The following is an 18,685-nucleotide window of genomic DNA, read 5'->3' as shown; positions in this document are numbered from 1 at the left end:
ATCTGAGAATTAACCTTCAAGTATATGCTCCTGTTTTCCAGTGAGATGTTTACAGGGTTGAGTGGTTGAAAGAGCAAGAAGACAATTCTGAGAAATCAGGTATCAGAAACCCTGTTTTAAGGGTGTCAAGTAGAGCTTCAGTTCAGATGGGCTTTTTGGGTGGATGAGGATCTGAAGTAGGTGAGGGATAACCAGTAAGTGTTTCCAGTTCTTCAGGGAAGCTATGACTTAATGTCAGTACTTTCTTCTACTTGGGACAATTTAGTGGAAATAAACCCAAGAGAGAGCTAAAAGCAAGTGAAGAAGAGAACAGACAAAAATCATAAAATTACATTCTTCTTTTTACATTTGAGAGCCATTTCTCCAAGAAAGGACACAGAAATAAAAGGCACAAGACAGAAAATCTCTATGAGAGAAGTGGGGACTCTGAGCTGTGTGACTGAGATGACCTTTGGGCTTAGGTCCAAAGTGACTTAGTCCAGCCACTTTTCTATCAAATGTGACAAAGACTTGGGCATGTGCTTACAGGTGGGCAGTGCCAAGGTTAAGTTTTTATGGTGATAGATGTTTGAAGGGAATAGTCACAAACACTAGGAATGGCATGTAGGGTATTCAGGGGAGACTGGCAAGGTGAGCATCCTTTCTCAAACTTAACCATTTCTTAAAGGATGAAGCAGCTGTGTTAACATGGGATTTCTCCTTCAGAGAAAGAAGGAAAACTTTCTCTGATAAGCGAGGACAGCACTAACCTGTGAAGATGTTTTTCTGCTCACCAAATGTCCACCATTTGGCATAGGCTGCTTCACCTTACTTCCCCTTTCCATACCAGAAATTGTGATTAGCTAGAAAGCATTTCTTTCTATGCCATTGTTCTAAGAAAATATATCATCTTTTACACAACAAAACCAACTTTAAATAAAAACAGCTAAACTGACATAAAAATTAAGAAAGGCTGACTAAAATATTGAAAATTTCAAAACAAAAATGGTTTATTTTCTCTTGTCTACCATGGAATTTAATTTAAGCAAACAATGTTTGGTAGTAAGAGAAAAGCTCATTGAGAGAAAACCATATTTGATTGACTCTCCTTCAAAATCAACACAGAAAAGTTCTTTCTTAGAAGGAAATTTCCTTGTTCTCTTTCTATCTGTTCATTTTAATCCTGTTTACCATTCTTCATGAAAACTTCAAAATAATCTAGTATAGAACAAAGTAAGAATATTACACAGTTTCCATGATTTTGACTGCATTAAAAAAAATCCCTCTAATTTCTCCAATATTCATCTATTGCTATATTTAAAAATCAATCCAATTGATCTAAAATTTCAAGATCTCAGACTCCGTGCTATGGAAGATTGCAACACCAATGGTGACACACAGACCACAGACAGCAGGATCAGTTAATTGTTAAGCCAAATGTCAGGTTTGTGAAAAAGTGAGTTACAGAGCTTCATGTAATGACATGTCCTGGGACCTCCCTCCTGGGGTGTGTACTCCTTGTTCATGATGCTTCTTGAGTCATAGTGGGCTTGGGGACACAATGGAAAATTTTAAGGATTCTCTAGCTCTAAAAAAACCCCCACAAGCTTCTCTAATTCATTCATTAAAGAAATTTTGAATGTCTATAGCATATCTCTGATATATCACCCAGGTAATACTCTGGGTATGTTGATATATCAGTGAAAAACAACAAATATATTGAACCATTGAACTGAACACACTGAAGGCAGAATTGTATTATAAATAAAAATTATGGGTATGAAAATTTTATATTTAGTGCTATTGAAAACAATAGCAATATAAGCAATTAGAACTATCAACAAGTTAGCAGTATTTGTAAACAGTATTCTATAAGGTGGTATTTGGGTTCAAAAGAACAGAAGCCATTGGGATATTTGAGGGCAGAGTGTTCAAATTAAGACACTCTCTGAAGAAAATGCTTCACGTAGAATTCGAAAGAAAATGGTGGAGCTGCCTGATATACTCCAGTGGTACAGGGACTGAGGCACAGACCACGGCCCAACCTGTCAGCCTGCTTCTAGTCACCCTCAGAACATGATGACTCATCCTCTCACAGGTCATTATAAGTCTGCTTAAACAATCCTTAGGAAAGTATGACAAAGAAATGTCTCCAGGTGCCCAATTATCAGTTTCTTGGTTTTTTTTTTTTTTAATTCTTTTTTTTTTCCCCCACAGCTGAGGACCAAATCCAGGGCCTTGTGCTTGCTAGGCAAGTGCTCTACCACTGAGCTAAATCCTTTGTTTTTAAGAGTGAGAGTTTCCACTTTATAATGAAAGAGTTGCATTTTTAGTGGATTAAACACACATCTAAAATCATTTCGATACAGGGAATTTAGTTATTTATGTGATAATAGGAACAGTGAGTTACTTAATTTGTTAAATATAGAATTGACCGGGACCAACAGGTCATTCTTCAGTAACAGGGTTTTAAAAGAGAGGACCTCGGGCAAAAGGTAATTGGGTTTTTAACTGGGGTATCTTATACAAGCTACGGCTTATGTCAAGGTAGGTTATTAAGAAGGACAGCATCTTATATACTATCTCCAGGGGAGAAATGAGACTCAGCCAGCAGCAGAAACTATCAAACAATAATATGAAATCAGCAGGAAGCTAATCAAGAAGTGTTGCACAGGGGGAACCCATGGTATCTCAAGAACACTATAGATGGGGCACATAATAGTTGGGACTAACAACCTTAGCCCCACATGGTGGAAAGAATTACTTTCTCAATATTTGAAAGCACAGATCCTTCAAGATCCTAGCCTCAGGCCATTACTTGTTCTGAAAAATGTTTTTCCTTTGTGTGGATGTTTAACTTTTAAACTTTTTAACGTGTGTGTTTTAATCTAAGTAACCTCAGACATTAGGCAGTTAGTAAGGGATCAGGTTGAAGGTGAGGTGAGATGCAAGGAAGAGGACATGGAAGATAGCATTATGGAGAGATACACCGAAATTAAAAGTAAAAAAAAAATCAAATGGAAAGGATGGGAAAGAAAAGTAAAGGACAGGATATGGGGAGGGCATCTGACACTAAAGGTCATTTGAGAATCCACATAGAAACGTACACTGTAGAAGTTCCTAAAATATAGACACATAGGAAATTATTTTAAATGAAGTCACTATATAATAGAAGATACAGTACCACAACGAGGTATCTTATGACACAAAGTAAATCACTTTTACACACACACACACACACACACAACCTACACAATTTCAAACCTGTTATATGCTTATCACTGAGAAAGAAAAATGGACACAAATTCCTACACCTCAACAAGAAGCTATTTTCAATTGATTTCTACTGGGAAAAACAGGTTTTGTTTTTGGTTTTGGTTTTGTTTTTGTTTTTCCAACTGAGTATCACTGGGTTGATCAACTACACTCTTAAAATCCAACTCCTGCAAAAAAAATCCACCTACTGCTACTGCTGTTTGATGTCTGCCTTTACCAGGTTCAGAGGCACTACTTCATCTCCCACCCTCATTTGCCCTTCTTTGATAATAAATCTCTTTTGTGCTGAGAACTTGATGGTGGTGGCACTGGTGGTGATGTGTATGTATGTATGTATGTATGTATGTATGTATGTATATATACTATATCCAATGTCTTTATATCAAAAAATCCCATCATGCCTAATAGGAAAATGGATCTTAGCATGGCAGCTCACAGTGAAGGGTTAATGGTCTAAAGGCCACAGGTATGCAGAGAAACTTATGACAAGAGAGGTTGACCTGACTGATAGCACCTCTATGCTCTTAGGATACAGAAAACTCCTGATAGAAACAGCAGCAATCATTTTGCTATTGTCTCTTTGCATTTGGTTTGAGATTTTCAACCCTTTGAACTTAATTTTCTATTTTCATATTATGTTCTGATATTCTGTATGTTATTCAAACCTTGTGGTGGGATGTGTTTTTTGGGGGAGCATTAAATGTAATTTATTCTTGTGTGTGTTTTAGAAGAAAGGAAAATACTGTCAAATTACTGCCAGGTAAAAGTTCAGGACCCTGCTCAGCATCACTTGGCATGTGAGTAGGGCTACTGTCTGCTGTCTGCTGTCTGCTGGGTGGCAATAGAGTTACACCTTGCTCCCATAGACACTGTGGTCCCACACAGGCATAATGAAAACTATAGTTTCCATCAGGTCTCCTCTGCCCCCACCTCAGTAGCACTGGAGTTGTACCACTTTACTGTATAGAGGTAGAGTTAAGTTCCCCAAGTCTCCATTGATATAGGATAGGAGAACTTCACTAACACAAGTGTTAGAGGACATGACAAACATGGCCTCTTTTAGTGGAGATGGGGGAGGGGTGAGTATGAATAAGAAAAGTAGACATATCCATGTCTACCTGCTGCCGGAAATACTAGTTTTGCAAAGTGTTAACATTGGAACAAACAGAAAATGTGACTTTTATATCTACATGAGACTTGATAATTATCTTAGTAAGAAATTTAATTAAAAGTCAGTTAAAAAAAACCTAAAGGTTATTAAAAAAAGAAAACCTAAAGGAAAAATTAATTCCATAGTCAAAACTCTAAAGATTTTACATAATCATAAGAAGTCTTTCTACAACAAAATCCTCTCTATCTTGTACACTTCTGGTTCTATATGGAAATATACCAATGGCTTTTGGTATCTATCTCTATCTCTATCTCTATCTCTATCTCTATCTCTATCTCTATCTCTATCTATCTATATAGATATATGTATTCTTTTGACAGTGTATTTTTTTCCTTCAGTGTATTTTATCCCTCCTATCCAGGAAAAGGATATTACATTAAAATATTATTCTGTACAAATTTTTCTTTTAGTGGTTCTCTATAAAATCTCTTTTGTATATACTATGTATATATGTGTGTAACTGTATACATATAAATTCATAACAAAATAGTATTGAATTATATTGTTTTAAAAAACAATATAATGAAAACATAATAGATGCATTTGATGTATATATGAGTATAGGTGAGCAGACATTTATGAGGCAAACTACATAGCAAATACTTTCTATTTTGTGACAATCTCTGTAACTGCAGTTTCTATCTTTGAAGGATGAAAGTAAGATAGAGATTATACAAATAAGTAGGTGTTGAGATTTGGTCTTTTGCTATGTATAGTAATGCTAAATACTGGCCCCCAAAACCTGGTTGCTCCCAGGGATGGGAGAGTCAACTCATACAATGACTTTGTTCCTTAATTTATATATTGGTTGAATAAAGATGCTGATAGCAAGTAGTTGGTCAGAAGAGACATAGGTATGGTTGGGGTTCCCAGGCTTGGAGTCAGAGGAGAGCAGTGAAGGAGAGAGAGAAGGTAGAGAGAGGAGGAAGCTACCATGAGGTAAGTGAATCATGAAAACGTAGCCATAACAGCTAGCCAATTGCAGTTAAGAGTTGCCCAGATCAGGGGAGAGGCCTTTTGTCCTATGAAGGCTCTATGCCCCAGTGTGGGGGAATGCCAGGGCCAGGAAGAGGGAGTGGATGGGTTGGTGAGCATGGGGAGGGGGAGGGCATAAGGGGAGGGTGTTTTTCAGAGGCAAAACCAGGGAAGGGGATAACATTTGAAACATAAATACAGAAAATATCACACACACACCCCCAAAAGTTGCCCAGATGGAACATGGCAAATCATAATTTGGAGTTCTTGGCAGGGAAATATATAGCATAAAGGGTCTCTAATGTTGCTTAAGGCTTATTATAATAATAAAAGTTGTGTTCCTCTTACTGGGGAAATGAATGATCAAAGGAGGACTATATCGTTCTACAGGTGGGTATAACTGGACTCTGGTCAGATCTTGTTATGGACGGTAAAGTGTTAACTTTACATAATATACATGACAGGAATAATATTCTTTTCACTTTTCCAATTAAATATCCTTAGCTTGCAAGGCACGCAACTTGTCGACCCCTTGTATTACGGAGTTTGTGATTCCCAGAACTTTTCACAGAGGTCAGGGTATTTCTTTTTTTTTTTTTTAAATATTATTTTATTACGTATCTTCCTCAATTACATTTCCAATGTTATCCCAAAAGTCCCCCACACCCTCCCCTCCACTCCCCTACCCACCCATTCCCACTTTTTGGCCCTGGATTTCCCCTGTACTGGGGCATATAAAGTTTGCATGTCCAATGGGCCTCAGAGTATTTCTTTTGGCAATTTATTTCATGCTCACAAGGATCCACATCTGTTTCCTGCAAGCCTCACCACAGTGAAAATTGTCATTGTTTTGTGTTAGTGGTTTGTCTTGAATAAAGGTGTTTAGTTTACTTTCATAGAATTTTACTAATCAATCTAGCTTAGATTTTTTTTTTCGTTTTTCAATGTTCTCACTTAGGGATCAGTGGGGAAACAGAACAGCTTGGAATAGATATACTGCTCAAGTCACTTAATTTTTCTTCAGCTTCAATTTATTCAGTAGTAAAGTGGTATAAATGGTGTAGTAGTTTGAGTAGGTACACACCCTATAGACTCACGTGTGAAAACGTTTGGCCCATAGGGAGTGGCACTATTAGGAGGTATGGCTTTCTTGAAGTAGTCTTGTTGGAGGATATGTGTTACTGCAGAGGATGGCTTTGAGGTCTCATCGAGCTCTGCCCAGTGTGGAACACAGTCCCCTTCTGCTACCTTCAGATCAAGATATAGAATTCTTGGCTTCCTCTGTACTATGTCTTCCTACGTGCCCCCAAATTTCCCACCATGATGAAACTCTGAAACTGTAAACCAATCCCAATTCAATGTTTTCCTTTATATGAGTCACCTTGGTCATAGTGTCTTTTCATAGCAATAAAACCCTAACTAAGACAAATGACTAGCCTTCCCACAGGCATATATAGAAAAGGTGTTTTTCAAAACCACCATAAAAACAAGCATAGAGTAAATGATATTATTAACATTTAACTCAGACCTCATTATTGACTGATTTTGATAGAACATCTTTACTTGTTCAGCATTAAATTCAAGGAAGATATTTTTAACCAATATTGGCAATTTCAGTATATGTTGGGGGAGTTGGACAGATGTCCTTGATACATGTGTATCTTTTATTTGTTGAGCAACTTTACATCTTTTAGTCCTTCTAGATGAGTCCTGTCTTTATGAACAAGAACAGGAAATAATTTCTGAGTGAATCTTGCCTTTATGTTTTGATGTATAATTTCTATCTACCAGTTTGTGTTTTGGGGAGAATAGAAATGGCTTGCCCTTTTTTGTTTCTTTTTAAAATTTATTCATTCTTCTCTCTTATATTGCATTCTGACTGCAGTTTCCACTCCCTTTACTCCTCCTAGTTCTTACCCCATCTACCTTTTCCCCCAAATCTGCTACGCTCTCCGGTTGAATCAACTGGACAAGCTGAGAGGCTTAAAAGTCACTCATGAGGCAAAAGAGTTTCAAGGAAGCTCTCCTCCTGGAGTCTAGCATTCCCTACCCATACAGTAATTTTTCATTCCTGCGTTCCATTCCCGCGTTAGTCTAGTGTATGGATCCACGTGCTCTCTTTCAATATTTTCCTATCATAAGTGCCTTTTAAGATTGAATTCTGACATAGCTAAAGCCGTCTGCCAGTGTTCCAACAGTCCTAATTCGTCCTTAGCAAGACCTTGGGCTTGGAATTCAGTACTGCCCCTGGTATTACACTATCTTTTTGAGTAAAAGTTAGGTCACTGCCCTTCACAGGAATCTACCATCACCTAGGAAGAAAGAAGTTTCTGACTGTAGGGGAAACCAGAATAGATGCTTAGAATTATAGCTGAGTTACACCTATTTACAGGAATTTACAATGGTTTAGGAAGCAGATCGGGCTGTGGTTTTAGAGTATTGCATGAGATGAGAATGGTTATTCATGAGGGATGATGTTCTTGTACTTGCCTTTCACCATCTGGTTATCTCTGGTGTTAGCTGGTCTTGCTGTCTCTGACTTTGGCTTGTCCCTCCTGCTTATTCATGAGATGGTTAGCTAGAACGGAACTCCCTAGTTAGAACCATGACTTGGGTGTGAAAGCCCTTGCCCTAGGAGTGAAAAGTTCTCACACCTGGCTTCTAAGACTATAGCTGACCTTAGATAGGGCTGACTTTGTCTCAGTTATTTTATTGACCAGTTCCTGCCAGTCTTTGCGTTTTCATTCCTCTATTCTGTGTAAGAGTCATTAAGCATCCAGTTACCTCATTTTGTACCTTGCGGGTATGTCACCCAACTTCCTTATTGTCTTCTGTATAAAAGTCTGATGCTTGAGTTGTAAAATTACATTCAGATTCTACACACAACCTCTCCTGTGTGTATCTGTTTGTCATTCATCCACGCTTTGCCCACCCGCGTTGAGAGACCCGTTCCATGCAGACACAGGGACCAAGAGGGTCTGCCGCACAAATCAACCCCTCCTCCATTATTTTTCAGAAAAGGGTTAGTCTCCCAGAAATGCCAATCAATCATAACAAGTTACAATAAGACTAGTAACATACCCTCATATCAAGGGCTGAATGAGGCAATCTGGGAGGAGGAAAAGGGTCCTGAGAGCCAGTGTTGTCTCCTTTTTTGATTTCTTTACTGTTTCTATTTTTAGATCCTGGATCACTTTGTTCAGTTCCTTCACCTGTATGGTTGTGTTTCCCTCTAATTCTTTAAGAGATTTTTGTGTTTCCTCTTTAAGGTCTTCTACCTGTTTACCTGTGTTCTCTTGTATTTCTTTAGGGGAGTTATTTTTGTCCTTAAATTCCTCTATCATCATGATGATATGTGATTTTAAATCAGAGTCTTGCTTTTCTGGTATGTTGGGGTAACTAGGGTTCGATGTGATGGGAGAACTGGGTTCTGGTGATGCCAAGTAGTCTTGGTTTCTGTTGCTCATGTTCTTGTACTTGCCTTTCACCATCTGGTTATCTCTGGTGTTAGCTGGTCTTGCTGTCTCTGACTTTGGCTTGTCCCTCCTGCAAGTCTGTGTGTCAATACTCCTGTGCGACCAATTCTCTTAGGGAGGAATTTGGGTATGGAGAGCTGTGGTACAGGGTCAGCTGTGGAGTACAGATAGAGACCAGAAGGATTCTGTCCCTAGCTAATCCTTGGTTCCTCTGTCCTGATGGCTCTGTGAGTGTCCCTCTTGGGCCAGGAATTTGAAGAGAAGTGGTGGTCTTACCTGTGCTCACAGGTATGTAGGGACTCCTAGGAGACCAGCTCTCTCCTGGTGGTATTTGTGTATGTAGCTCTGTGGTACAGGATCAGCTCTGGGCACAGATGGAGACCAGAAGACTCCTGTCCCAGGCATCCCCTCCATTCCTGTGTCCTGAGGGTTCTGGGTGGTTTCCTCTGAGCAGCAGCAGTGGTCCTGCCTGTACTCACAGGCCTGTCCGCACTCCTGATGCTATTTGGCTATGGAGGGGTTTACAGCCCCATAGGAAGAACAACAATATAAACCAATCCATACCCCCAGAGCTCCCAGGGACTAAAACACCAACCATAGAGTATGCATGGAGCGACCCATGGTTCCAGCCACATTTGTAGCTGAGAATGGTCTTGTCGTTCATCAATGAGAGGAGAGGCTCTTGGTCCTGTGAAGGCTCTATGCCCCAGTGTAGGGGAATGCCAGGGCCATGAATCAGGAGTAGGTGGGTTGGTGAGCAGGGGAAGGGGGAAGAGGGGAGGGAACTTCTTAGAGGGGAAACAAGGAAAGGGAAATGTAAATAAAGAAAATATCTAAGAAAATTGATTTTTGCCATAGTATTTTTCACAGCAATAGAAAGAAAATTGGGACATGGATTATAAATAACAGAATAGAGGAACAAGAGTGCTTGTGTAGCAGAATTTTCCCTCAATTAATTTAAATATTTGTGGAATAAGAAGCCTGTGATTGGACAGGGAAAAAGTAGGTGGGGCTAAGAATTTCAGAGACAGAAACAGGGACAGGTGGAAGAGAGGGAGGAAAATGGAGAATAAGAGAGATGATCCAGATTGCACGTGGCTTTAAATAGCCACAGATAGCTATGAATATCTTATATAGGGATGGATAATTACAGGTCAACTTGTCTTATCTAGGTGGGCAGTTTATATCAATTGTCTCTGAGCAAGTTGTGTGGCCGTTTTGTGGGATGAGACTTCACTTATATAAATCTGACTTGTAAATTCCAAGCTTCTAGAGTTTTGACTTTACTGGGGTTTGGGACAGCTGACCACGGCAAGTGAATGGGTGGGAATGTGAGTAGAATCCACAGCAAAAGAACCACGATCGGTCACTGCATGAGGCTAGCCATGGAGGCTGTGAGGTGGAGACTGAGGGTCAGAGAGTAGCTGGGTATAGCATGGGCTGGTGCCATTTTTTATTATTTCTCACAACATCCTTGATCCACACTGAACTTTCTTATAAATGTAAATAGAATTCTGTTATACAGAGCAACAGATATTTTTAAGATTTTTGTCACCAAAGATATCCTGACAAAATGCATGTAATGTGAAACATTTTTTCATCTTTTTTACTTATTTCTTTGTTTCAATAGTAAGAACATTAATTTCTAGGATGTGATAGTTAAATAACAGTGATTATAGTAAAATGTATTAGTTATTTTCTTATTGCTATAATAGGATACTTGACAGAAGCAATTTAAAGGGAAAATATTTTGATTCTTGACTTCAGTGAATGTGAATAGTTCATAATATTATAAACATGTGAGAATCAGAGCTAGGTCTGTGGACAAGAACTTTAAGGTTTTTCACATTGTAGCCGGTCACGGAACAAAGAGCTCAGGACAGAACCAGAGTAGGTGTCACTTTCAAAGCTCAATCCAACTGACCTATTCTGCCAACTCCAACATGGTCCCAAGGCTCTACAACCTCCTAAAACAGCACCAACTGCTGAGGACTAAGTGCTTAAATACATGAGTCAGTGGAAACATTTTACATTCAAAGTTTAGCAGAACTGGAAAGAACTGTAAACAAATTTTAAATAGAGCTTTCATTTTAAGTAGTATATCCATGAAGAAATGGATTATAAATGTATTATTAGTGATTTTTAAATGTTAGTGATTTCATTTTTAAAAGTTTAATAAAAGGCATATATAACAAAGAATGCTTACAAAATTTTGTGTTCATCATGGCATTATTCTGCATAGCCAAGCTATGCACCCAGGCCAATTGTCCCCCACTAAATGAGCAGATGCAGAAAATGTGTTGTGTATGTACTATGAAGGCTTCTTTAGCCAGAAAGAATAATATCACATCCTTAAAGAAAAAGGATAAACTGGAGATGGACTTTTTGAATGAAGTCAGAAAGAGAAGTGATATATTCTCTCTTGTAGAATTTAGGGAATGAAATAGTGTGAATATCAAAGAGGGACAGGAGAAAGTGAAAAGGGGAAGGAATTGGGTGAATGATCAATACAAAGCTATAGAGGGGTGAATATGATTAAATTATAGCATATGTGTTGGCTATTCCTCTATGCTCTGCCCAACAGCTACTTAGTAACAGTTTGCGTAGCAGACTACCAGGTGCAAGCCAACCTGACCCATAAAAGGACAGCATGGACTCTCTCTCTCTCTCTCTCTCTCTCTCTCTCTCTCTCTCTCTCTGTCTCTCTCTCTGTCTCTCTCTCTGTCTCTCTCTCTCACACACACACACTCACATACTACACACACATATATATATAATTTTTATAGTCTGTGTACTTGTGCCATGGTGTGCATGTGAAGATCAGAGGACAACTTGCACAAGTTGTTTTTGTTTCTCTACCATCTGGATTTTGTTGATCAAATTCAAATTGTCAGGCTTGATTCAAGCACCTTTACCTGCTAAGCCATGTTAGCTCTGCTTTGTTTGTTTGTTTGTTTGTTTAACTTAAACATATTTATACTTTTGTCTGTGTCTTTGTATCTGTTTATGTGTTGTGTGTGTGTGTGTGTGTGTGTGTGTGAGAGAGAGAGAGAGAGAGAGAGAGAGAGAGAGAGAGAGAGAGAGAGAGAGAAATTGCTTTTGACAAGCACTTTGTCACTCCCAAAGAAAAGTAATTTAGGATTAGGGAGGAGAGTGAGTGGGGATTAGGAAGGATCAACCCCAGGGCAGTCTCAATACAGGAGGGACCTGGTTAGAAGAGAGTAGTGTAGACAATTGTCATCAAATCCACCTGACTATTCAGCAAAGGGATAAACCTCTCAACACTTCAGCCCACATTAAATGACTCCAGCCATTTTTGTTAGGTAGTAGACTGAGCTCTGAGTCAACAGAGGAACCCTGAGCTAGACTTCGAAGATTCCTGTCTTTGTGGGCTCCCAGGTGAGTCCAGGCATCATAAATTTGATGAGTAGTGTGGGAGCAGTAAACCATTTGCTCTAGGCTGTGATACATTCCACCAATTGCTCCGGTTAGGTGGTTAATTCTTTGAAAGTATATGAGGTGGTAAATTTGAGATAGAAGATCAACTCTAGGCAATAATGGAGCACAGGCAGAGAAGAGGGGATGGAACTGGGAGAAATTAGCAAAGCTGAACTGGGGATTACTTTGGAGAGTGATTGATCTAGACACACCTAGAGAGTTTTCTTGGTCAGAAATACAGATGTGCTGGAGACTGCTTCAATAACTTGGTTTTACCTGAGCAAGAAAAGAGACGTTTTTTCTTTTTTATTGAATACTTTCTTTATTTGTATTTCAAATGTTTTCCCCTTTCCAGGTCTCCACTTCAGAAACCCTCTTTCCTAATCTCCCTCCCCCTGCCTCTACTAGGGTGTTCCCCCACTCACCCACCCCCTCCAATCTTCCTGCCCTGGAATTTCCCTACACTAGAGCATAGAACTCCCTCAGGTCCAAGGACCTCTCCTCCCACAGATGTCTAACAGGGCCGTCCTTTGCTACATATACAGCCAGTGCCATGGGTCCCTCCATGTGTATTCTTTGGTTGGTGGTCCAATCCCTGGGATCTCCAGAGGCCTGTTAACATTGTTGCTCCCTCCTTGGGGCTGCAAACCCCTTCAGCTCCTTCAGTCCCTTCTCCAACTTCTCCATCAGGTACCTTCATGCTCAGTCCAATGGTTGGCTATAACCTTCCACTTCTGTATTTGTGAGATTCTGGCAGAGTCTCTTGGGAGACAGCCATATCAGGCTTCCATCAGCAAGCACTTCCCAGCATTCACAATAGCATCCAGGTTTGGTGGCTGGTGGACTAGTCTCTGGATGGCCTTTTCTTCAGTCTCTGCTCCACACTTTGTCTCCATATTTCCTTCTGTGAGTATTTTGTTCACCCTTCTAAGAAGCACTGAAGCATCCACATTTTGATCTTCCTTCTTTTTAGGCTTCATATAGTCTGTGAATTGAATCTTGGGTATTCTGAACTTTTGGGCTAATATCCACTTATCAGTGAGTACATACCATGTGTGTTCTTTTGTGACTGAGTTACCCCACACAGGATGATATATTCAAGTTCCATCCATTTGCCTGCAAATTTCATAAAGTCATTGTTTTTAATAGCTGAGTAGTATTCCATTGTGTACCACATTTTCTGTATCTATTATTCTGTTGAGAAACATGTGGGTTGTTTCTGGGTTCTGGATATTATAAACATGGCTGCTATTTTAATAACCATGAAGGTTATGATCCCATAAAAATGAGGAAACAAAGATGTAGAAAACAAATCAGACCCATGGGAAAACCCAAATGTCATTTATTGATGTGTAGAAGTTAAGATAGCAATCCAGCAATCTAAAATGTCAACCGGATATTTGCCAAATTGTGTACACATAGCTTGAATTTAAAGAATTTTTTTCATGCTGAAGCTCCATTTTGCTTTCCAAACCATTAGCCTAACACTGGGGGTAAGATAGCATCAGTCAAATACAGAAAAGTCTAAACAGTTTTGAGTTTGGGATTCTTAGGGGATACTGAAGAAAGATTACTTTTTGGAGTAAAAAGGTTATGAAAAGAATATTAATGCCATAGACAGACAGCAGCATGGAGGAGGTGTGTTTTGAGGTAAAGTGGTTTGGCTCTAAGGCAGATAACGTGAGTTTGATCTCTGGGACCACACAGTAGAAGAGAACCAGTTTCTGAAGATTGTTCTCTGACATACACACACACACACACACACACACTGCATGGCACTCATACATCCACATGCATTTACACAGACAACAAATAAAGTGTAGTGATTATTAAGTATGTGTAAAGAAAGCTATCACAGGAGTGGAGACTTGGCTGGAAAAGGTGACAGGGAGGGGAAGAGGAGAACATGATCAGGTATTGGCTGCAGGAAACAGGTCTGAAGCCCTGAGGGCCAGCAGAAAGAATTGAAACAGGCAACCATGGCAGGTAAGAGACAGGAGGACTATCTAGAATGGACCAGAGTCTTAAGAGGCGAGAGACTCTCAGGACTCAAAGGGAGAAACCTTAGATGAAATGCCCTACAGTGGGGAAAGGGAAATTATACAGTCCACCTCCAATAAAAAGACAGGGCATCAAGTAGAGGGATGGCATTGCCATTTCACAGTCAAAAACTCTGACCCAGAATTTTTCTTGTCTGAAAGACCCACTGGAACAAAAATGGAGAAGAGCCTGAGGAAAAGAATGTCCAATGACAGGCCCAAATTGAGATTCAACTCAGGGGAGGCCCCAAGGCCTGAAGGTATTTCTGAGGCTATGTTGTGCTTACAAACAGGGGGCTATCATGACTGCCCTCTGAAAGGCCCAAAAAGCAGCCGAAAGAGTAATATGCAGATATTTACACTCAACCAATGGACAGACCCAAGTTTCTGTGGTTGAATTGGGAAAATCTGGAAGAAGCTGAGGAGGAGGGAGACCCTATAGGAAGACCAGCAGTCTCAACTAACCTGAAGCCCCAGTATCTCTCAGACACTGAGCCATCAACCAGACAGCATACATCAGCTGATATGAGGACCCTGATACATATAGAGCAGAGGACAGCTGGGTCTGGACTCAGTCAGAGAAGATTCACCTAACCCTTGAGAGTCTTGGGGCCCCAAGGAGGGGGGAGGTTTTGTGGAGGTGGGGGACACATCCTCTTGGAGACTGGAGGCAGGAGGTGTGGAATGTGGAACAGTCAGTGGGTAGGCCCTGAGAAGGATAAAGTCTGGACTATAAAAATAGATTTAATAATATTATTATTAATAATAATAACTATATGTGGAAAGTAAAGCTACTATGAACTCTTTCTGCAAGGACTCTTCAGAAAGATCCTTGTTCTTCCTATAGGGGATCTATGCTGAAGAACCCAGGAATGGTTTTGAAAGGACTGAACACATATGTTTCCTTTAGCTTACTAATAACTTGACTGGCTTATATTAAGTATAGCAATGAAAGTAGTAAAATAAATACAAAATAGCATCACACAGTGCAAATTATTCTGAAAGATAGACAAAAAAATGAACATTAACAACAGTTGACAAGAAAAGTCATTGCTTATATTTTGCTGAATTTAGCACTAGGATTTTTGTCATGTTTCAGAAGCTCATTTAAATCCATCTTAACATAGGTGTATATTACATATTCTATCAATGCTACAGAACCTTGCAAAATACACTGTAAATAATTATAGCAGACAAAATTTATTATATATTATAAATTAACATAATAATATGTAATATATTTAAAATATTTTGAAATAGACAGCTCTAAACTATAGGTATAATGAAAATATATTATTCTATATTCATAGTAGCTGCATATCGCACACTGGGTATCTGTACATAGAATTAGCAACTTAAAGTGATTCATCCTGCACTCATCTCTAAAGCTTTCCACCACTGAAACCAGTGGTAACGTGAAGCCACCTCGGCATGTATGTACCTATCAGGTACAAGGAATGTCGTTGTCTCCTGCCGGTCTAACAACTTCTCATCACATTGTGATGATTTGAGAGTGAGTTTCCATGTATTTCAGAAACACTTGTGAAACCTACTTGAAGTACTTGTGTAGCATGCTGCTTCTGCTTGTCGCCTGACTCATACCTCTGACATTGTGGGACTTACTAAGAACGCAACTTGTTCCCTAGGGACTCCTTCAGCTTTTCTAAAATTTATGTTTTGCTTACTACTAGAGATGGCTCTCCAATACCCTGCTGTCTGCACATAGCCTCACCTGTTGGTCATCCCTGAAACCAAGATTATCTCAAAGGAAGTAGCAAGGGGCTGAGATGCTGAGCTCTAGGTGTGAGGCAAACACATATTTTTCGTCTTTTATGGAACAATATAGCAGCTGTGTTCTACTTTCTAGTTCCTCTTTACTCCTGGAATGCCAAAGCTCAGTGACCTGCACTTTCCTAACTCATCTAGATTGTGGATTCCATGTCTTTATTTAAAACTCATACTCTAATTTCATCACTGGATCAATTGTCCTGTGAGTTATTCCCAGACAGATAGACTTTGAAAAAGGAGAGTGGGAAAAATAGGAGTGCATAGTGTGCACATGTTTGTATGAAAAGGGCACAGAATATTATAATCACTAGAGGAAGCAGACCTGTTCAAGGCAAGCACTAGGCTTTCTCTTCTCCTGTGTCCCCAGATGAAAGACTTCTTATGTATTGAGTGTCTGGAGAAAGGGCACATTACCTGAGTAAATGAGGGTAGAATTTGTGCAAGTGATCATGAGAGTCTGTAGAAATGTGCAGGGAGAGTAGGTTGGTATGTATCAGAGCTAATTAAAAGAGAGAATGAAAAGGAAAACTGAGAAGAAAGATTATAAATGTAACTATCCATTGAAAGGTGACTTCAATACTGAGGATAAGAGGTAGCTTAGGGCAGAGAAAACAATCAGGTAAGGCTCAGCAAAGAACAGAAGGACTTTGTTTAAAATAGTGTTCCAAACAGACAGGTTTTGAGTGCTGGTAAACAATACCCAAACACTCTTCTATGAGAGCCTCCTAATGTGTGTCCTTACAGCCTTTTGCGAATACACTGTGACAGAGTTAGTGTTAATGAGATTACATCTATACCATCCTTGTCAGTATGTAGGTCTTGACTCACCAAGGAAGGTAAAGGAAAGAAAATATTTCAGCAAATATCACACAGAGGCAAGAGTGGAGTTAAAAGTAATTATTTAATGTGGAAACATGCATATTTTTCCCATAGATTTCTGCTTCAGATGAACTTAGAGTACCCAGAGAGCATTCAAGGCACTAAGAAGTTCTTCTTAACTCAGAGGCTCTGGAGACACCTTAGAGGGTATGGAGAAGACATAACAGCATGCAATTTTAGGTTACAAATAGAGACTGTAGCAACATATTGTTACATAGTCTCTAGACAATGGGGACACAGAAGCAGACAGGAAAGACTTCAGCAGCAGGTGGTCAGCTCCTCAAGGGCCTGGCTGGCTATGGGCTGTATTACTTCTGCTTGGTCTTCTGCTTAACTGATACGGGGGTGACCGTTGGGGGGCACACCTCAGGAACCCTGGACTGGCATGGCTCTGGAACCTTAGCGGATCCCTGGTCAGGTATCTTGGTGTAGCCCTGATCAGGAACCTTGGCATGGGTGGGCTCTGAGGCATTCAGGTATCCAGGTTCACGAACATTGGTAGAGCATGGTTCTGAGCTTGGCTCAGAAGTATTGGTAGGATTGGGCCCAGGAACCATGGCACAGCCTGGGTCAGGGATTTTGGTAGAGGATGGCCCAGGAATTGTGGTATAATCTGGCTCAGTGATGTTGGTAGAGCATGATCCAGGAACCACGGTACAATCTGGCCCAGGGATGTTGGTAGAGCATGGCCCAGGAATTGTGGTATAATCTGGCTCAGTGATGTTTGTAGAACATGGCCCAGGCATCGTAGTATAATCTGGCTCAAGAACAACAGGGTTCCCTGGCTCAGGCACTTTGGTGCTGCATGGTTCTGGAATCTTGGTGTTTCCTGGTTGTGGAACATCCGTGTGGCATGGCTCAGAGGTGGCTATGGGAACAAATTTTCCTTGTGGTGGAGGCTGACAAGGTTGCTTCACTTGATGCTGTTCAGGCTGAGGAGGTGGCACGAAGGGCTGCTTTTGCTGGTAAGAACTCATGCTTCAAAGGATGTTGACCTAGGAACAAGACATCTGATTGAGTGTTTTCATTGATGAATTATAGATTCATGGAGCAATGAATATTTTAAGATTTGAGCATCCAAGTGCACTATGCAGTTTCTTTGATGGTGAAAGTTCTCAACAAGATTTGAAGGTGGAAAGAAACCAGATTTTCCTCAACAGAAGAATGGATACAGAAAATGTGGTACATTTACACAATGGAGTACTACTCAGCTATTAAAAACAATGAATTTATGAAATTCTTGGACAAATGGGTGTATCTGGAGAATATCATCCTTAGTGAGGTAACCCAATCACAAAAGAAGTCATTAGATATGCACTCACTGATAAGTGGATATTATCCCAGAAACATAGAACACCCAAGATACAATTTGCAAAACACAAGAAAATAAAGAAGAGGGAAAACCAATAGGTGGATACTTCATTCCTCCTTAGAATAGGGAACAAAATACCCATGAAAGGAGTTACAGAGACAAAGTTTGGAGCTCATCTCATATGAGGCTATGTCAGTGCCTGGCAAATACAGAAGTAGATGCTCACAGTCATCTATAAGATGGAACACAGGGCCCCCATTGGAGAGGCTAGAGAAAGTACCCAAGGAGCTGAAGGGGTTTGCAACCCTATAGGTGGAACAACAGTATGAACTAACCAGTAATGCCAGAGCTC

The 18,685-nt window shown here is 40.0% G+C and overlaps 1 protein-coding gene across 1 annotated transcript; it reads right to left on the bottom strand.

The window, feature by feature from the left end:
• Positions 1-17,329: 17,329 nt before the first annotated feature.
• LOC110291741 (uncharacterized) lies at positions 17,330-17,998 on the bottom strand. The gene has a single exon (XM_021159012.1). The coding sequence runs from the start codon at positions 17,996-17,998 to the stop codon at positions 17,330-17,332; it is 669 nt and encodes a 222-aa protein (XP_021014671.1).
• Positions 17,999-18,685: the final 687 nt, after the last annotated feature.

Source organism: Mus caroli, unplaced genomic scaffold, assembly GCF_978045245.1.
Source record: "Mus caroli unplaced genomic scaffold, Mus_caroli_1 scaffold_3, whole genome shotgun sequence".
In the NCBI taxonomy this organism is placed as follows: domain Eukaryota; kingdom Metazoa; phylum Chordata; class Mammalia; order Rodentia; family Muridae; genus Mus; species Mus caroli.
This window is presented reverse-complemented; position numbering and strand designations above follow the sequence as displayed.

Excerpts from the sequence above, each read along its gene's own strand:
- LOC110291741 (XM_021159012.1), bottom strand. The coding sequence starts at position 17,998 with ATGAGTTCTTACCAGCAAAAGCAGCCCTTCGTGCCACCTCCTCAGCCT.